Below are 19,045 nucleotides of genomic sequence, written 5' to 3'. Positions count from 1 at the left end.
CCATGTTATCATACACAGCCCCAGACAGTACGAACGTGATTACAAAGTAGTTCTTACTGAGTAATTTAGTACAGCCACATTTGAATGTTCTCACTTTTTTCTTGGGGATAGTTTTAAAAATAACTCAACTTCTCAACTCAAGCGCTACCAATTCGGTATTCTGCAGTTGGCTGCCTCCAAGTTGCCTGGAAAGTTACCTCGTGTGACAAGGCCCTAAGACCATTTTCAAAGTTGCTTTACAGCGATCTCACAGCAAATTTGAAGATAAAGAGTAAATTATAGGGTTAATCTTTGTATATTCACCAGGGGTATGGGAGTCCCGACATACATTGTGAAAACATTCGACCAAATTATTTTACCCACTCTTCCTTCCTCCATGGGCCCTCAAAGCGTGAAGTAGGCCTACTTTTCTTAAATCACAACAATTACTGCATGCATGCTCTAGACATGTCGCCCTGTTGTTGTGACGATCAGGGGATTTATTACTACTGGCTTTTGAGGTCGAAGTTTTTAACACCTTGGTGTTTCGACACCCCTCATGTGTTTCGTAACCCTAGCCCTTTAGTTAATAGACCCAACCCCATAGAGCCCCAATCTTCTACACTTTTTGTCATCCGAAAATAACGGACTGCCTATTGTTGGTTGGATAGCGGGATCGCAGTCCCCGTTTTGATTGATGTTGCCTCTGTGTTTTACACAGTTTGTAATTGACAGATTAAATGACACCAACAACCAACAAGAGAGAGGGGGTGGGGGGGGGGAGTTACTGATCATGCCATCGCTATAAATAAGCATGAAGGTAGCCCTCCATGCTATAAGTAAATAAAAAAATAGGCGTTGCCTTGGATCAGTCGATCTTTGGTCTGTGAAAAGCGTGTGTAACCATTTGTTATAAATTGCATACGATTAGAAAGATATTTTAAAAGTAGAATATAATGATCCAAGTGTCACTGAAATTGCGTGGTTTTCCTCTTACCTCGTTCGGCCACTAAGTGGCCGACCGTGTTTACCTCGTTAGTTCGCAAAGTAAAAGGAAAACCACGCAATGATTTCGAGGCAAATGTGTGTGGATCATTGTAAATTTGTATTCTACTTTTTTAAATTTAAAACATCTTTCCAATCATCTGTTTTTTTATACTAAACGGTTAACAGACGCTTTTTATAGACCAACTCGTCTGACTTAAGGCAACGTGTACCTTTGATAATAGCATGGAGGAAGCCTTGGCTGAAATGGGGGACCATATTGAAAATGGGTGTGAATAGACCTTTTCGCAAATACTGGGGCGCGCGCCTAAAGCCTGGAATTAGGTGCATTGTGGTCTAGCTGTATCCAAATTTAATCCATATCTATCCCACAATGCACCTCATTCAACAGTCTGCGCTTGCGCATTGGTATTTGTGATAAGGTCTATGAAAAAAAAATGGGCTTGGAATGACCATTTTATTGTTGGGGGGGGGGGGGTCACAAATCGGGGATAATCTAACTAGGTCATGTTATTTAGCCTTTTTTGAGCTGCAATGAGATTTTAGCAATGAACTAACGAATAAAAGAATAATAAAAACTAAGAAATAATTTCCAGACAATCTGTGGTATATTCTCAAAGTTTAATTTAATTCATCATATATACAGGAAAAAATTGAGTGACAGAGAGAAGATAGTCGCTGTACCTACTTATAAAGCCACCAGTAAGGTACAGGCATTTACAGAACACAAGGGTGTATTGATGTGAACAAAATAATTCCTGTGCAAAAAGAAATTAACATCAAGTGTAGTACACGTACAACAAAACCTTGAAAGAATTACTTATTAAAAAAAAAAACGAAAACCAACTTAAACCACTGAACTACAGATTGCAAAACACTCAAAATTAACAACAGTGTGAATAACATTTTCAATTATTATAACAAAACTAATCTTGATAAAAAGAATTGATCATAATTTATCATAAGTACAAATTGGTTGAATTTCCCAAATACAGTTACAAGATAATTATAATGCGTTGGTGGGGGGGGGGGGGGGGGGGGGGGTGAAATCTGAATCTTGTCTTTCAAAAAATACAAATTGTTTATTTGTTGTAATACAATCCATGAATTACCCATAAATTGCCACCCAATTAATAGGCACATTGACATGAGTTTACACTCAAAATGAATTTAGTTATTTTCTGAGAAGCTTGAATAAGTTTGTTGCAGTTGGTGGAACTGATACAGAATTTTATTTGAAAAAAAAACAAGAAAAAAAAAAAACATCAAAATTCAAAAGCAAATCTCGCTGACAGTGGAATTTTGCCACTTTGCATTCAATACTAGACCTGTACCATTAAAAAGGGGGGAATTTTTTTTTATTGGGTCGTTTATCTGCGACTGTTTAGTACAAAAATTATCACACAAATCTAAATAGTACACAACCACTCATAAAATGAAATTTAAATAATAAAAAACAGCTACCTCAAAAAATCTAAAAATGCAAACAAGCATGCAAGTTTTAAATGCAACGACGAAACTTCAAACTTTCTAAAACAACACTTAAGAGAAAGGAAAAAAATATTAGTCACTCTTTTCAAATATTCATCATGGATTCTACAGGAATCTATGAAATGTTTGTCATTTTGTACTAAGGCATCGGTGATCTATTCTTCCAAATGTAGTTTTTAGTCTACCCCTCTTCAAAAAATGTTCGGAAATTCAGTATGACCGTTTAGCGACTGTACACTTCACAACTTTTCTTTGACAGAATATTAACAGTGTAAATATGTACATGCTTGTTGACTGTGCAGTTAATAAACCGTTGTTATACCTCAAAGAAGAAAAAACTAAGCACACATAATATCAATGACTTCAAAATCTGTCAATAAAATAACGAAATTATTCATAAACACAGCGCAAAACCGTTTCCTGAATATCTTTTAATTTAGTTGATCTTTCCTTTTCAAGTTCTCTTAAAGAGCTGCAAAATAATAAATACATTTTCTTCGGAAAGGAAAAACTTTTAACTACCGTATCTCGCTGAGAAAAATACACCTGAAAAATGGTTCTTTCATATACAGACTACGATTTCTAGCCACACAATAAAGCCCATATATACATGCCTGAATAATAAACCACAACTGACGTACACAAAAAGTCCTGAACAATGTAACTGTAGAAAGTAGAGTACACAAATACTTCCTCCTACTCAAAAATTGAAATGAACACAATTTTTGTACAATAAATATATAATTATTATTATTATATATATATATATATATATATATATCTTTAGACGTTTACTATAATACAAGATCAGTTCAAAATCTCATGAAATCTCTGAGCAAGGGATGCATCTTGACCAGTTTGTTCTTAAAGCAACATACTATTGTACGGACTTCTCTCCTGTAAATTCCATGTGGTTCAAACACCCAATCTCACCAGACCTGGACCCAATTTCTTTCTAGAAATGTTTACAGATTTTTGAAAATTTGACTTGTCTCGTTCCAAAACATGTTGCTACAATTATTGTACCTTCACTAAGTGCAGGGTTTTATGGTCAAAATGGCACCACAACGTTCAGCAGTATGCTTTAAATAGCTTTAAAAGCAGAGCTTTGGCCTATGTTTTCTTTTTGGTAATTCCCGTTGAGGTACCATGAAAAGTTGGGTACCACAACTTTAAAGATATTTTAAAGGATTGGAAGAGGTGACAAAATAGTCAAAGACAGTGTTTATGTTTTGTGTGATCAACCACACATTAATTTATGCATGGAAAAAAAACGAACCTGTGAAAAAGTCAGACTTAATCGGTTGAGTGAGTCACCAGAAAGTTATTGAAAAACCATGCACAAATTTCAGCAAAACGTTTGGCTGTAACAACCCACAAGGGCTGATTGTGTTCGTATGGTTTTCAGACTTTTTTTGGAATGAGGAAATTTCTCACTAAAATAAAAAAAAGACTTCAGCTGAAGCCTTTTATTATGCATCTAAAAGCCGTCAGAGTTGTTCAACAAGTGTTTTTTCTTTCATTGTTCTCTTGCAACTTCAATGACCACTGGAGCCCAAATTATCATTGGTTTGTTATTTTATGCATGTGTTGGGATACACCAAGTGTGAATACTTGTCTTTGACAATTACCAAGCGTGTCCAGTTCCTTTAAAGCAAAGATAAAATACTGAACCTTGTGAATGGTCAGATGGATACTGTCCACATAACCATTTTAAGTTGTGTGAAAGTGTCCTTGAAAGGTTATTTGTTGTTGTTTCTTTTTTTGTCATGAGTGTGGCCAGTCATTTTAGCTGGAGAAGATAAAAGCACCAAGTTTGTACCGTTAAATTTACTCACTGGGCATTATAAAGTAAATTCTAGATTGTTGATCATTCTTAAATTGCAGTGCACTGTTTGAATCAAATGTTGCACCTTTCTCGTAAACTCTGAGATTTTTCGATGTGATTTTGAACATGGACTGTTTCTGTTACCGCCTCATCATTGCTTGACTGTGATTACCGATGTTGTAGCGTTGGTACACATGCTGTGGTGGTGTTGGGACGTTAACCATATGGACAGGGGGTGGCTCAATATACCCTTGGGCCGCCGCATTATGATATGCATTATGCATCACAGGCTGTGTGTGTCCAACGTAACCATTTAAGGTGGCCTGCTGTGTTGGATACCCCTGCATATAGTTGTAGTTGTGGTGTTGGGGTTGCTGGTGCTGTGGTTGCTGCTGCTGCTGCTGCCGCAGTGGGGGGTTCTGATGGGGCTGAAAAGTGTTCTTACAGACATGCTGCTGCATGACTGGCATGTTGCAGTGAGTACTTGAGTTGTGGGAGGGAGGGGTCGCCAGACGCGGAGGGTGGTTTGGGATATTCTGATTCTGCATCTGCGTATGCTGCTGATGTTGTTGCAGTTGATGAAGCTGCTGTTGGTGTTGCTGGGCTTGCGGCGTCGGCGGCGGCTGCTGGTGGTGGTGGTGGTACTGCTGCGACGGGTACTGCTGCTGGTGGTGAGGATAAGGAAACCGCTGCATTTGCAGTTGATGGTTCTCCATGGCGACATTTCTAAATCCGATCTGCTCATTCATCTGCCCGCCTATCTGCTGCAACTGCATCTGCTGCTGGTGCTGCTGGTGTTGCTGCTGCATAGGAGACCAGGCGTTTACCTGAGGGGGACGCATCTCCGACACTCTGTTGATTTGAGTGTTGGCGATGGGCGGAGTTTGCTTACGCTGCAGAGGCGGCGGCGGGGTCGTTGTGGCTATCAGTGGGGGTGTTGGGTTCTGTGGAGGGGTAAGATTAGCCGTGGGCTTCGGGGACCGTGGTAATGTTATTGGTGGATTGGGCATGATATCATTGGTCATCTTCTGCAGCATGGCTAAATTACAACTGGTGCTGGTAGACTTCCGTCGCTGTGAAGCCTGGCCGGCGTTGTACTGTCTGTTGGTCTTAAGGCTGTTGCGACGTGTGGGTGAATGACCAACATTTGCCTGCATACACGATGCCTGCTGTGCGGCCATTCCCGGAGAACACACCTGGGGGCTTCCCATTTGCGGACTGCATGCCTGATTGTTGATGGGCACCCCGTTCATTTGCGGGCTGCTACACACATTCTGAGAGTTGGCCATATTGGGGCTACACACCTGAGTATTACTCATTGTTGGGCTGCACACACTATTACTAATGGACATCACAGGGCTACACACTGAATTACTCATGGTAGGACTGCACACAGCATTTGTCATAGCTGGGCTGCATACTTGGACACTGTTGACGGCTGGACTCCGCGAAGGATTGTTCAAAACTGGACTCCGCACCTGAGTGTTCGCAAGGCCTGGACTGCAGGCCTGTACATTGCCCATAGCAGGGCTCAAGACTTGCTGCCCACTGTTAACCGCCGGACTGCATACAGTTGGACTCTGCATGCTGTTTACCTGTGGGCTCTGCATGCTGTTTACTTGCGGACTCTGCATGCTGTTTACTTGCGGACTCTGCATGCTGTTAACCTGTGGGCTGTGCATGCTGCTCATTTGTGGACTGTTCATATTGCCCACCACCGGATGAGGGCTCACACATGACATCTGTGGACTTACGTTCATCTGCGGACTGTTCATGCTGTTCACTTGATGTGGGCTTGGCAACTGTGGGCTCATGCTGGGTTGCATCTGTTGTGGGCTGACGTTTGAGCTGCACATTTGGGGACTGGCAATCATGTTAGGACTACACACTTGCTGCTGTTGATTAACCATACCGGGGCTACAGACTTGAGAGCTATTGCTGCTCATGCTAGGGCTACACGCTGGCTGCTGGTTTAAGCTGGGCTGCTGGTTTAAACTGGGCTGCTGGTTTAAACCGGGCTGCCCTGGCATCTGTGAGGTCCCCATGTTAGTGCCGGTCATGATTTGATTTCCCATCCCACTGTTTCCCCCAATCATCTCACTCTGTTCCACTTCGCAGATCTCTGCAATTTGCATGCAGGAGTTGCGGAACGGATGCTGAACATGCCTGCATGAAGGAAGAAGTTCGTGTTGTAACCTTCCCATTTGTTGCTCACAAGACAACTGGCGAGTCATATTCACGGCCTCGCCCTGAAGTCCATCTGGCAAGTTAGATGGCCCATGTGCTGTACTGTCTGTTTCCATAGGCATATTACCATATAGGGGATCTGAGGCTAGATCCGCGTCACTAGTTCTTGTGGCCATGCTGATAAGTTTCCCCGTTTCTTGCGTTAGCGTGTGAGTGTCTTGACTCAAAGCAGTCCCGTCTTCCTGTGGCAAAGGCATTAATGAGGATTTGTCACTTTCCATGTGATCCAACTGTCGAACAGATTCGTTGTTGTTCTGTTTCGGGATTTGGTTGTCAGTAAAAACACTTTCCGGTTCTGGTTGATTCTGAACAGGCAGTGGCTCTACAGGCTCACACAACTCAGAATAAGGAGATGTTTGGGATGGAGGATTCTGACTGGGGACTCCTTCAGCCAATATCCTCGGACACACTTCTTCAGAGACGTCCTCCGCAATTTGCCGTCCTCCGTGCTGGTCTTCCTCCAAGGGATGGGTCTCCTCAAGATCTGGCCGTTTCTGCTCAGCTGGTGGTAACTCCTGTTCCATGGGAATCTGCTCTTCGTCTTGTACATCATCCGCAACAAACTTGTCACTCTCCTCGTCGTCCTGATGTTCTTCATCATTAGGAAGAGGATTCTCCGCTTCAAACCTCTCATAGGAGCGCATCATGGCTTCTGTCTCTTCATCCTGTATGACGCTAACGTCCATGATAGATTCCACAGCTTCCGCAGTCTCTATCAACGTTGCCTCATCTTGCTTGCTACACTTAGGTGACCCTTCATCCTCAAATACACTGTCACTACCGTTTCGCTCTTTCTCCTCTGAAAGCTCCGAAAGACCGCTTACAGGCGCATCTGATATCTCTTTATTTTCAGTCAGGTCAATCTCATTTTCTTCCGCAGGTTCTTCATTTTCTGATTCCGCAGCTGGTTTAGCTGCAACTTCCTCTTCACTTTCACTGTTATCACTTTCCTTGTAAGGAACAGCTTCTGCTTCTGGAGACGGTTCCGCTCTAGCGTTGGTGTTTGTAAGATCAAACTTATTCAATTCAGTGTCTTCACCGAAAGCATCACTAGACTCATTAGAGAAGACACTCTTAAAAGATGCTACGCCATTTTCATCATGACTCTCTGACGATTTCCTCTCGTCGCAATTGTCTTCCAGATCGTTATCTAACACACTCGCTGCTTTTTTTATTGTATCACTCAAAGTCTGCTCTCGAATGTCTAGTCCGTCCGACAAATCAGAGTCTAAATCTGAGTCTTTCTCATCGTCAAGATCATCACTGACTTTGGCGGTGTGATTGAATGTATTAATCTCAACCACGTGGTTACTTTGCCTGTTCTTATCGAGGTCCGAATCCGAGTCACTGAGGGTGATGATGGGAGTGTCTTTGACGAGGCTATCCTCCTTGGGTGGAACTCCTCCGCGGAGAACCTCACAGGGGCTAGTCACCTCCTCACAGCCGTTTATTTTCGGACTGTCTTCAACGGTGTCATCTAGAATGTCATCATCGACAATGTCATCATCGACAGTGTCATCGTCGACAATGTCATCATCGACAGTGTCATCATCAACAATGTCATCATCGACAATGTCGTCATCATCATCATCATCCTCGTCCGTACTGCATTTTCCATCAACACAACGTCGCGTATTCTGCGGCAACATATAAAGGGACTCCCCTGTCGACACGGAACTCTTTGAGGAGGTTACAGTACTGTCACAATCATCATCCTGATCAGATTGGCTGGAGTCATCCGCGTCATTGCCATCCGATTCCGGGTTTCTCGGCACGGGCGGTGCCCGCCTCTTTTTGCCCTTCCAGGGCCAGCCACGCTGTTTTTTCTTTTTGCGTCGAGGAAGTGGCCTTATATTGTCCTGTAAGCCCCTCTTGACCCCCTTAGGCCACCCACGTTTTCCCGAGGCGGGGGTCACGGGCTCTTCGTTTTTTGGCAACGGTATTAAAGGTATTGTGCTCGCCTTAGATTGAGTTGTCACAGGCGCAGTCTTGTTTCGCTTTGTGTACTTTCGTGTGACGGGCCTGGGTCCTTCGTTGTTATTACTCTTGATTTTGTCAGCGGTGGTGCTGGTCGGCATCATAAAGTCGTCTTCTGAACCGATGTTGCCGTTTGGCTCAGCCTTCCGCCTTTGACGTTTCTTGTTGGTCTTCTTTCCATCAACTGAAACACAGGTACAAAAACTCAATGTTAAAATTCTTTAGTTTTAATTGGGATCCTTAATAAGATCCAAGGTCAATTAGAGATTTTCTGAACTTTCCTAAAAAATCTTTGGTGCATTCTTTCTTTTCTTTTTTTTCACTGGCAGACCTGCTCCACAAACATTCTTATTTGGTTGTATCCTTACACCGATACTGTGTAAGCACTGTATACTCGGTACTTTCCCGAGTTCTGTGAAAAAAATCAAGGCATTACTCAGGTGGGATTCAAACCCACGACCTTTGCCAATGTAGAGCAAAGGTACAAACTACTGGGGAAAAAATAGCCTGGGGTCATAAAAGAAGATTTAAGTCATATTCGCTCTTTTTAAAAAGTGCGCCATTCTGCTACGACGTCTCGGCGTTGCTACCAAGAAACGCCAAGAAAGTAAAACACCTCTGCTCTTTTGAAATGCCTACCTTTCAACTTAGTGGATGGGGTCTCTTTGGTTTTCTTGCTTTCTGCCTCACTGGGGGGCTCGTGCCGTCTTGGTCTCTTAGCGTCTGGTTCTTTCATGAGGGGATCGGTTATGATCGACTCTAGGACTGGGATCCGTCGTCGACGCTTCTTCCCATACTTCCTCCTCAAGTAAACCTGTAAAAGATATCAACAAAGCCTTTGGTTACGGTTTTTATTTTTGTTTAGATCAAGCTTCACTCAGAAAGAACTTCCCTGGCTTTTTATAAGCACATCAAACTGGGCCATATTTCATGGCTCTGCTTATCGCCCAAATTCTCGATGACAATCACCATTCTCTGGTCACTGTTCAAGCGTCGCTACTCTGCGCTAGCGGTGTAAGAAAAGAACGCCTAGTAACCTGAAGTTCACATGCGCACAAGCGAAAATTCCCTGCTAACCCGTGAAATACGCCTGACGTGAGCACAGAATTTCCTGCTACTGTAAGCGCCATATCTTTGCGGCCCTGATCAAATAATGATTAAAACACATGTAAGCCATGTTTGTGAGGAAAACACATGGGTTGATGGGGTGGTAGGGTGGGGGGGGGGGGGGGAGACAATAAAAGGTTAGAGGGGAGACAAGTAAATGGTGAGCTGTTTGCAAAAAACATAAGTAATGCACTTTGAACTTCAGGCTATGAAATGCCAGATATGTACAGAGAAATTTAAGTTAGCATGGATAGCATTTAGGTCAATTTGCCATTCACATTAGCATGATCATACACAAATACATAGAACCGAAGGGCTAGCAAAACAAGCAAACATCTTAAAGGCAGTGGACACTATTGGTAATTGCTCAAAATAATTATTAGCATAAAACCTTTCTTGGTGACGGGTAATGGGGAGAGGTTGATAGTATCAACAAAAATCATTGAAATCAACCATCTAAACGCACACAACTTCGTGTGACAAGGGTGTTTTTTCTTTCAATATTATCTCCCAACTTTGATGACCGATTGAGCTCAAATTTTCACAAGTTTGTTATTTTTATGCATATGTTGAGATACAGCAAGTGAGAAGACTGGTCTTTGACAACTACCAATAGTGTCCACTGTCTTTAAGGGTAAGTGCTGCATTGGATTTCGAAGAAGACATTCATTCCAACCGCATTATTTGCAGGAAAAAACATTGGACTACTAGAACTTCTCAAAATGTCACTACAATAGGTAGTCAACGATTCGTAAGAGAGAAAGAAAGAAGCAATCTCCAGGCACGTCAGGGCCCAACTTCATGGCTCTGCTTACCGTAAGCACAGAATCGGCGCTTAGGGAAGCAGGGAATTCTGTGCTTACTGCAAGCGTATTTCACGGGTTAGCGGCGAATTTTAGCTTCTGCGCACTTCACGTTACTAGGCATTCTACGCTTACAAGGCTAATGCAGAAATTCGGCGCTTGCACGTAAGCGGGGAATAGCGATCGTAAGCGCAGAATTCGGCGGTAAGCAGAGACATGAAATAGGGCCCTGCACTCAAAGGGCTCGTATTGGGGGTGGGGGTCCATACATGTAAGACCACAGGGCTTGTGGCCAAAATGTTTTTTTTACCAGAATTCTATATGAACCAGAATTCTATGGAGCGCCACTACAGCTCTGGCTGTATACTCCCCAGGGAGCTGAGAAAGTTATTGCAATGTTATTGGCCCAATGACCAGGGCACTAATGTAATGCGCATTGATATGGTTATTGTAAAATGCGCTTTATAAGAACTAGTTATTAATATAAGCAAAACAAACGAGAGGGACAGCTCCTCGTGTTGTCTGAAAACCTAAACAGGTGTTTTTTTCTCAGATGGGTTTGCTCTCACCTTTTCCTTTGTAAGTTCGGGCGGTGGTATGTCACAGCTATCACCCAAGACATCCGTTGAGCTCCGTTTCTCAAGACCCGTTAGCTGCTGACATGTGAGTGAGCAAGGAGTGAGCGTTAGGATTTTTGGTGTTGATGAAGTTAATAAAAGAGGCAGGCGTTAGAATGCGCTTCATGGAACAAAAGCTGAAGAAATTACAGTGCCTTTGTAAAATGTTGCCTGCGAAGTATTAAAGTAGGCTTGCAGGTTGATGGAAAGACTTGTATTATCAGAGACGAGGGTTACATGACTGCACAATCGATGCCATCTTATTTGGAATGATTTGGGGTTGAACAAAGAAAAAATTGACTAGAGCGGGATTTGAACCGATGACCCCCAGATTAACGTGCCGGCGCTCTATCAAACTGAGCTATCCAGCCCTAGTTCCGGCATGTTAACCAGAGGTCGTTGGTTCAAATTCTGGAATTCTGGAATTCATTGGAATTTCATGCTCGTTAGGAGAAGCACATTTATACATTCATGAGAAAAATTCAGGAAAAAGACAAAAGCAACCTGAACCATCAAGATAAAAGTCCCTCATCAATTTCTCTTAATAATCAATTTCTCTTAATTTCTAGTTATTTTCACATTTAATAATTTTCCTTCTTGCAGCCCCTTACAAAGAGTGGCTTTTAGCCTTGTTTGGGGAGAACTTGCATAAAAAAATATAAAATTATCCCAAAACATCACACAATTTTCCCCCCAGTTAATAACAGACTGACGTACCTTTGGTTTAATAGTATGCAAAGGCGCATCATCACTGTCTGTATCAGGTGATAACCTAGAGGAAGGGTTGACCTTCTGGCTCCGGTGACGACGATGGGCTTTAAGCCGCGACTTGGTCCGTGATTTACGATAGACCTTCATTTTGGACTTTCCCGGCGACGATCCCTCTGAGAGGAACGTCTTCTCGGAATCAGTCTTTGACTTAGACTTGCTAAGTTTGCTCTTCGACTTGTCTTTGCTTGACTTCAACTTGGACGACTTGAGCGATTTTTTCTTGCCTGACTTTGAATTTGATGTTGTCGACTTGCTGGTGGCTTCAGAGTCCTTCTCCGAGGTTTTCTCAGAGTGTGATTTCTTTGATTTCTTTGAGGAGGTGCTGCCGCTGGGAGACTTCAGCGACTTGTCCGATGACGTGGACGACTTCTTGGGCGTCAACAACTTGAACTTGGACGTCTTCTTCAGCTTGGACTGGGACGGCGGTGTCTTTGGTGGTGGGGATTTGGGCGGGAGAGCCAGGGTTGACTTCAACTGGGAGGGATCTGAGGTCTTGAGGGCGGCAACGTTCAAGCTACCTTTGAGAGGCGTCTTCAGGGGTCTGGGTGGACTCCTCATTAGTGTCTTCTGAGGAGATGACTTGGGAGAGAAGTCGAGACGTCGTCTCTCCTCATCAATGTCATTCACTAGAGCGCCCATCATTGCAACCTGTTGGCAAAATAACAACAACAGTGTCACTACTAATTTAACTTACAACATATTTGTATTTAAAACTGAAGATAAAGGTTTGAATTCTGCATATGCACTGGTATTCAGCTTTAAGATGCTCATGGCACAGGGACACATCAATAGATGTTTATGCAGTCCACATTAGGTTAGTTTTGACCAAAGCCAGTGATAGATCAAAATTAATATGATCGCGTAAAGCCTGCTTTATACTTCCTGCGAATGCCAATGCGAAGCGAATTGGACGTGAATTTGACATCACAACTATCCTTTCGCAGCGATATTCACAAGTGAGTTGAGCAGAGCTGAACTGCTGCGAATATTCGTTGCGAATTTTGTGACGTCAACATTCGCTTTGAATTCGCTTTCGCAGGAAGTATGACCCGGGCTTAAGTCATGCAGCGTGACTTTTTGTACACCATTTTTTTTTTTTTAAGACGGATTTATATTTGATGAATTGCGAGAAACCGCGAATCTACGAAAAATATGCATGCCTGATTCAAGAAGGCTCTGCAATTTGAATTTTTTGTTTAAAACAAACAAAAAAAGGATTGACAGTTAAGAAATTATCACACACCTCTCGTTTGACCTCTTTCTCTTCCTCCATGATGGCCATACCACTGACCACCAGGGGCGTCCATCTTAGACAGTCCTCCTCCAGCTCGATACGTCTACTCCGAACAACCTTGGCCTTGTGCTCATTAATTATCTTGTGCCTAAGCTTTAGTACAACCCTGTCCAAAAAAGTACATATCAAATTGAATACGATGGGACTATAAATCTTGAAAAGGTTTTTTAGCATAGAATAATCAGTTATAAAGCATTATAAGACAGGTCAGAAACTACAAAAAACTAAATAATTATTAGCATAAAACCTTATTTGGTAACGAGTAATGGGGAGAGGTTGATGGTATAAAACAATGTGAGAAATGGCTCCCTCTGGAGTAATGTAGTTTTCGAGAAAGAAGTAATTTTCCACGAATTTGATTTTGAGGCCTCGAAATCAAGCATCTGAAAGCACACAACTTCGTGTGACAAGGGTGTTTCTTCTTTCATTGTTATCTCGCAACTTCTATGACCGATTGAGCTCACAGGTTTGTTATTTTATGCACATGTTGAGATACACGAAGTGAGAAGACTGGTCTTTTACAATTACTAATAGTGTCTTTAAAGGAAAGGTACATATAACACTTGCAGATGCTTTTCACTTTCACTGACTCAATCAGGGTCAACTACAAGACTCATTTGACCTGACGCAACCTTCAAAGCTCTCTGATTTTGTTATGAAACCAGGAAGGTATTAATTGAGACTTGTACTTGAGAGTCACCAACTAATTTACTCGACTAGCCAGTAACTTTTGCTATGACTTAACAAAAAATGCAATTCCCAAGAGTCCTTCTTCACCTCAAAAAAACACACCCAGCTAATGAGCTGGTGGGAATGACCAGGCAAAAAAATAAGGGTTTGAAACTAAACAGCTATTCCACTCCGTTTGATGATGTTTTTGACTATAAATAAAACTACCAAACAGAAAAAATTCAAAATAAAATGTGGGTATTATGGTCGTTCTCATGATACTTGACTGCCCGCTTATAAACCATGGCTGCTAGTCGCACCGGGTGAGTTACTCTGTGTGCACATTTCAAAGCCCAAAGCCAACAGGACATTAAGTTTCAAAAGACTGAAAGTAACGAATGTTGACCATTGAAAACTGTTTTTGAGGCGACTTTTAGACTAATCTAACAGTGGCGTGTCATGGCCAAGCGGTCAAAAGCACTGGACTCGAGCTCTGGTGTTTTTATCAGCAGAGTGTGGGTCCATTTCCCAGTCGTGACACTTGTATCCTTTAAAAGCAAGACACTTAACCATTGCTTCGGATGGGATGTAAAGCGGCTGGTCCAGTTTGATCCACTTTAAAGCACCCAGTTCACTTATGACCAGGAGGTGGTTTGCCCTGGTGTTTCTGGCAGTGGCTGCTGAATGCTCGGCAGCACCCTGTTAATCCTCACAAGGTGCTACATAAATGGGTCCCATAATTATAAATAACAATGTAAACAAAATTAAAAGTCTGCAAATGAAAAAATTATAGTGCTTTGAGACGCCCGTAGATTATTAAGCACTATATGAAAACTCTATCTTATTTTTATTCATCCTACCTGTCATCCTTCTTGGTTACCATCTTAAGTGATTGTAGCGTTGATGCTATGTCGTGAGGACACATCCCTGTAGCTCGACTGATGCCTATAGTGATCATAAAAATAGTGTGTCAATTAATGGACTGAATTTTTAGTGGTAACCAGTAACAAAAAACATCCTATAGACTAAAAATCCAGGCGCGCACCGGGCGCACATGTATCGAGCACCGCGCCCCACTGCTGCGGTGTCTTCAACGCTATTTTGTGCACAAAAAGACACCGCAGTTGGTAATTTTTCAATAAAGGGCGCTACCAATTTTATTTCGTCGGATTTGTCTATTGATAAAGTTTCAAGGGGGTAATTCAAAACACTGTGGTCCAGTGGTAAGACTACAGGACTTGCAATCACAAGATTGTGGGTTCGATTGCTACCAAACTAACCACTGACTTCACAATGACTAGAATAGGTATTGTCCCCTAGTTATAAAATCACAAATTTTTGATTTGTGCAGTAATACATTTCTGGCACGGTGACTATGAGTACATGTAAATCAGGAGTTTGGGATTTGGCCTAGCCCTATAAATAACCCCAGTGATATCTTAATTGATTGACAATCTTTGTTTTCTTTCTTTCCAACATTTGTGGCATGTCACGGCCTAGCGGTTAAGAGAACCGGATTCAAGCTCTGGTGTTTCTGATCAGCAGAGTGTGGGTTTGAGTCCCGATTGAGTTCCGGTCGTGACACTTGTGTCCTTAAGCAAGACACCCAAGTTGGGGCTCAGGTAGTGCTTTCTGCTCTATCAGCCAGGCTTCTGATGGATGATACCCAACCCTACATCCGTATGGACTGTAAAGGTGAAAACCCTGTTTCAGCCCCTGGAGTAGGTGACAACAGCCCCTGGAAAAACAGTTGATTTTTTGCCCACACCTTGAAGTGCCCTTCAGGCCTTGTGTGTCTGGCGAATAGCATACAACAACAAAATAATGACTACCCCCACAATAGCCCTCCAGCCAACTTTCAAACATGACTTACTCTTGATGGTGATCTGTCTGTTATCTCCGTTCTTGTCCAGGAACTCTAAGATGACGCTACGCCAATAGGAGCAGTAGCTGACCCTCCCAAGGTCCGACAGGGGCTTCTCTGGGGTGCCTGGTTGACCCTCTTGTCTCGACAACAGATAACCTGATGATTTGGGGAGGAGGGGGGATGACGAACCAGTAAATGATTTGAGTTCTAATAATATGTGACCATCCACCACCAATGGGCTGTAAGGTCGCACTTGCACATTGCAGAGCCTATTAAATTGTTTGGGTTTTCAAGAAAACTTTGAGAAATCTGAATAAAAAAATATGTGGCTTTGAGAAATCATAACTTTGTCAAGAAATATCTGATTTAAATGTGGATGGTATCATTTTGAAGCTGATTACACACTCTCTCAAAAAATGCATTAATCCCATAACAGTGAAAGTGTCAACTTTACAGCCCATTGGTGGTGGATGATCACATATTGTCTATATCTGGGGGTTTTATTAAATAAATCATAACACAAACAAGAAATCAGTCTGTTGTTATTGAGGTTGAAATTTACGAGAGATGAGTTGTGTGATCCAGTGGTTAAAAATAGACGATGCAAGTCTTCACGTGTTAAAAAACAAACAAACAAACAACTCGAGCATAGACTATATTTTTCCATAAAATCAACTTTCCTTCCTAAAGTCTACTGACAAGAACTTCTTGAAAATAAAAAATACCAATACCCACAGCAACTTGTTATAATTACTATTTCGAACTTTGGCACTTTGGTACTGAGAAAGGTACAGCTGTGGTTAATTTACAGTGAATCTAGCTCAAATTTTCACAGGTTTGTTATTTTATGCATATGTTGAGATACACCAAGTGAGAAGACTGGTCTTTGACAATTACCAATAGTGTCCAGTGTCTTTAAACTTGCACAGTGTACAGGGGCACAAGTTGGGTTCAATATGGGGGCTAGCCCATACTTAAAAAGATACTTAGAAAGGTACGGCAGTGGTTTAATAGACCCTTCCCATGAAATATGTAAATTGCACATAGCGCCTGCGCACTAACAATTTGGTTGGCAAAATGAGGGAACATCGCGCTGTTTTGTACACGGCTAAAGGGTGCGTGATGCAGACGCGATTGCGCGTCTGCTTAGTGCACAACTCTATGGCGTTTGCCAACCAACAGGGTCTGTACGCATGCGTGAATGTAATTAGCATATTTTAGAAGGGGCCATTTACAGGGAAATGAGAGAAACCTTTGGTGCTTACTGAAATCAATGAGGAATCTTCCATATCCTTTCCGTTGGTACATCGGTAACGTCATGATGCAAGAGACATTGTACCTCTGCTGACAGTGCTTCTCCTGAACAGAGGGAAATAGAAAAAAAAAATGTTAGTTACAGCTAGTTACAGCCAAACTACTTTCTATCAAAATGCAAACGTGTAAAAAGACTTTGAGAATGTAGAATTAGCTGTTGCAAAATGCTTACCAACCAAAAGGACCTATGGTATAAATGCAAAAAATAGTCAATGGCCTGACAATTTGCCCTTAGCAGAGTTTCAGGTGTTTTTTTTTTTTTGTGTTTTTTTTTTTTGCTGTTTTTGTAAAACATTTGGAGTCAATTAAAATGAAAAAATATGACTCACTGCCTTATTAAATATTATGCATCGATCTGTTTTTAGTTCAAAATTATATTACCTGGAGTTGAACAAATTGAATTGAATTTGATTTAACTACATGTATGTAAGGCCAAGAATGGGTGTATTTTTTGTGGAAGCAAATCCAAGACGATAAATCAACAGCAACAAAAAAACTTACTTTAGAAAAGTAACCGACAAGGTGGCATCCTTTTGAATCGTTCTTGGTCAGGACGTAGAAGAGGAACGGCTCGACGTCGTAGTACAGAGTTTTGTGGTCGAGGAAAAGTTTCGCCAGAAGACACAGATTCTGACAGTATATCTTGCTGATGTTACCGTCCACTTCGAAGACAGAGATGTCGTTGTGACGATAGATCTCATTGGCCGGCGGGTGGTACCAACCACATTTTGCCTGGAAAAGAAAATCGTAAAAATGTTACAATGAAGTTTTTTTTTGTTTTTTTTTCCCCTGGAGGGGGAAATTTATTCAATGAAGTTACATCAACGAACAGGTCAAGGTTCAATAGGAGACTTTGGAACGCTAGGTGGCAGCAGACTTACCATGTAAGTTTCAATTGTTTACGTAGTTCTGAGCACGCGTACATTATCGAGAACAATGGAATTACCTGGTGAGTCTGCTGCCACCAAGTGTCCCAAAAGTCTCTCATTGATCGAATGCAACAATTTGAAGATTGACAGATTTGATATCACTTGTTTCCATGAAGGACATGCGATTTGTCCACACACATGTACAGTAATGTCTTACTCCATAATGTAGGTGCAAGTTCTATAAATAAAACCCTGACAAAGTTATATACAAAAATTGGTGGCCGTGCTACATAATCAAGAACAGCTGTTCTTTAAAGTGTACCTTCTAAAAATAACGAAAACTTTAAATTTTAGAAAATGGTTTGGGGTTGAACAAAGAAAACTGTCTAGACTTTGATTTGAACCATCGACCTCCGGATTAATAGTGCTGGCGCTCTACCAACTGAGCTATCTAGCCTATGTTGTTGGCCTCCCTTTTTTTGGTCAAATTTATAAAACAGAACAACTCCTTTCAAAGTTAAGGTTTTTGGAAGTAAACAGGAATAGCAACAATGTCCAAATGTTGGGGAGTGAAGTGGGACAATAGTCAAATACATCCCCCTTGGGTGTTTTATTCAAATGTCGGATTATAGGCTCATTCCATAACCTCCTTTGGACGGTCACTGTTCTAGTGTCCTTGTATAGACAATACATACTGTAATTAATTTGCCTTCCAAATAGGCTTAGAAGAACCAAGGGCACCTACAGTTGGCAGTACATGTGAAAGTGAAGGGCCTTGCTCTCGTGTTTAGCGGCATAACATAAGGCCTTGTTGTACATGTACAAATGCACTCTTTTAAATGCACTCTACAAGTGTTTAAGGTTCACCCAAACAGTTTGCCATTTGGTTTATGACTTGATCAAAATAACTTTGACTTCTTAGGACATAATAACTCCTTGATGTGCCTTCTTTGGTATTAGGCCAGGTTCCCCATATTATTTTGTATTGAATTGTATTAATTTTATTCCAAAAACGGAACAGTTGTTATTCATTTCAATTGTAAGATACTTGGACTTTACTATCTTAAAAATTGGTTTTTACTTAATAAATCTACAAGATATCACAATTCAAACAAATTAAATTTCAAGTAAGAGAACAGTCTTAATAGGTTTGAACTGAAGAGTAAATCTTGTACGCCCATCACATCATGTGTCATACATACTCTGG

General features: G+C 41.7%; 1 protein-coding gene across 6 annotated transcripts in view; it reads right to left on the bottom strand.

The window, feature by feature from the left end:
* Window positions 1-4,057: 4,057 nt before the first annotated feature.
* LOC117303684 (histone acetyltransferase KAT6B-like) overlaps window positions 4,058-19,045 on the bottom strand; it is a 56,932-nt gene continuing 41,944 nt past the window's right edge. For 4 of the 6 annotated variants that reach the window (XM_033787948.1, XM_033787947.1, XM_033787951.1 and 1 more), the window contains exons 13-21: window positions 17,471-17,701; window positions 16,921-17,014; window positions 15,662-15,811; window positions 14,649-14,733; window positions 13,069-13,225; window positions 11,772-12,473; window positions 11,007-11,093; window positions 9,167-9,341; window positions 4,058-8,711 (exon numbers count right to left, since the gene is read on the bottom strand). In XM_033787948.1, the coding sequence (XP_033643839.1) occupies window positions 4,444-8,711; window positions 9,167-9,341; window positions 11,007-11,093; window positions 11,772-12,473; window positions 13,069-13,225; window positions 14,649-14,733; window positions 15,662-15,811; window positions 16,921-17,014; window positions 17,471-17,701 (5,949 nt within the window). In that variant the 3' untranslated portion in view covers window positions 4,058-4,443. The remainder of the gene's footprint in view (window positions 8,712-9,166; window positions 9,342-11,006; window positions 11,094-11,771; window positions 12,474-13,068; window positions 13,226-14,648; window positions 14,734-15,661; window positions 15,812-16,920; window positions 17,015-17,470; window positions 17,702-19,045) is intronic. The other 2 variants (XM_033787950.1, XM_033787952.1) reach the window with 2 other exon arrangements.

This window comes from Asterias rubens, chromosome 20 (assembly GCF_902459465.1).
Source record: "Asterias rubens chromosome 20, eAstRub1.3, whole genome shotgun sequence".
Lineage (NCBI taxonomy): Eukaryota > Metazoa > Echinodermata > Asteroidea > Forcipulatida > Asteriidae > Asterias > Asterias rubens.
The sequence above is the reverse complement of the archived record's forward strand: the minus strand, read 5'-3'. Positions and strand labels throughout refer to the sequence as shown.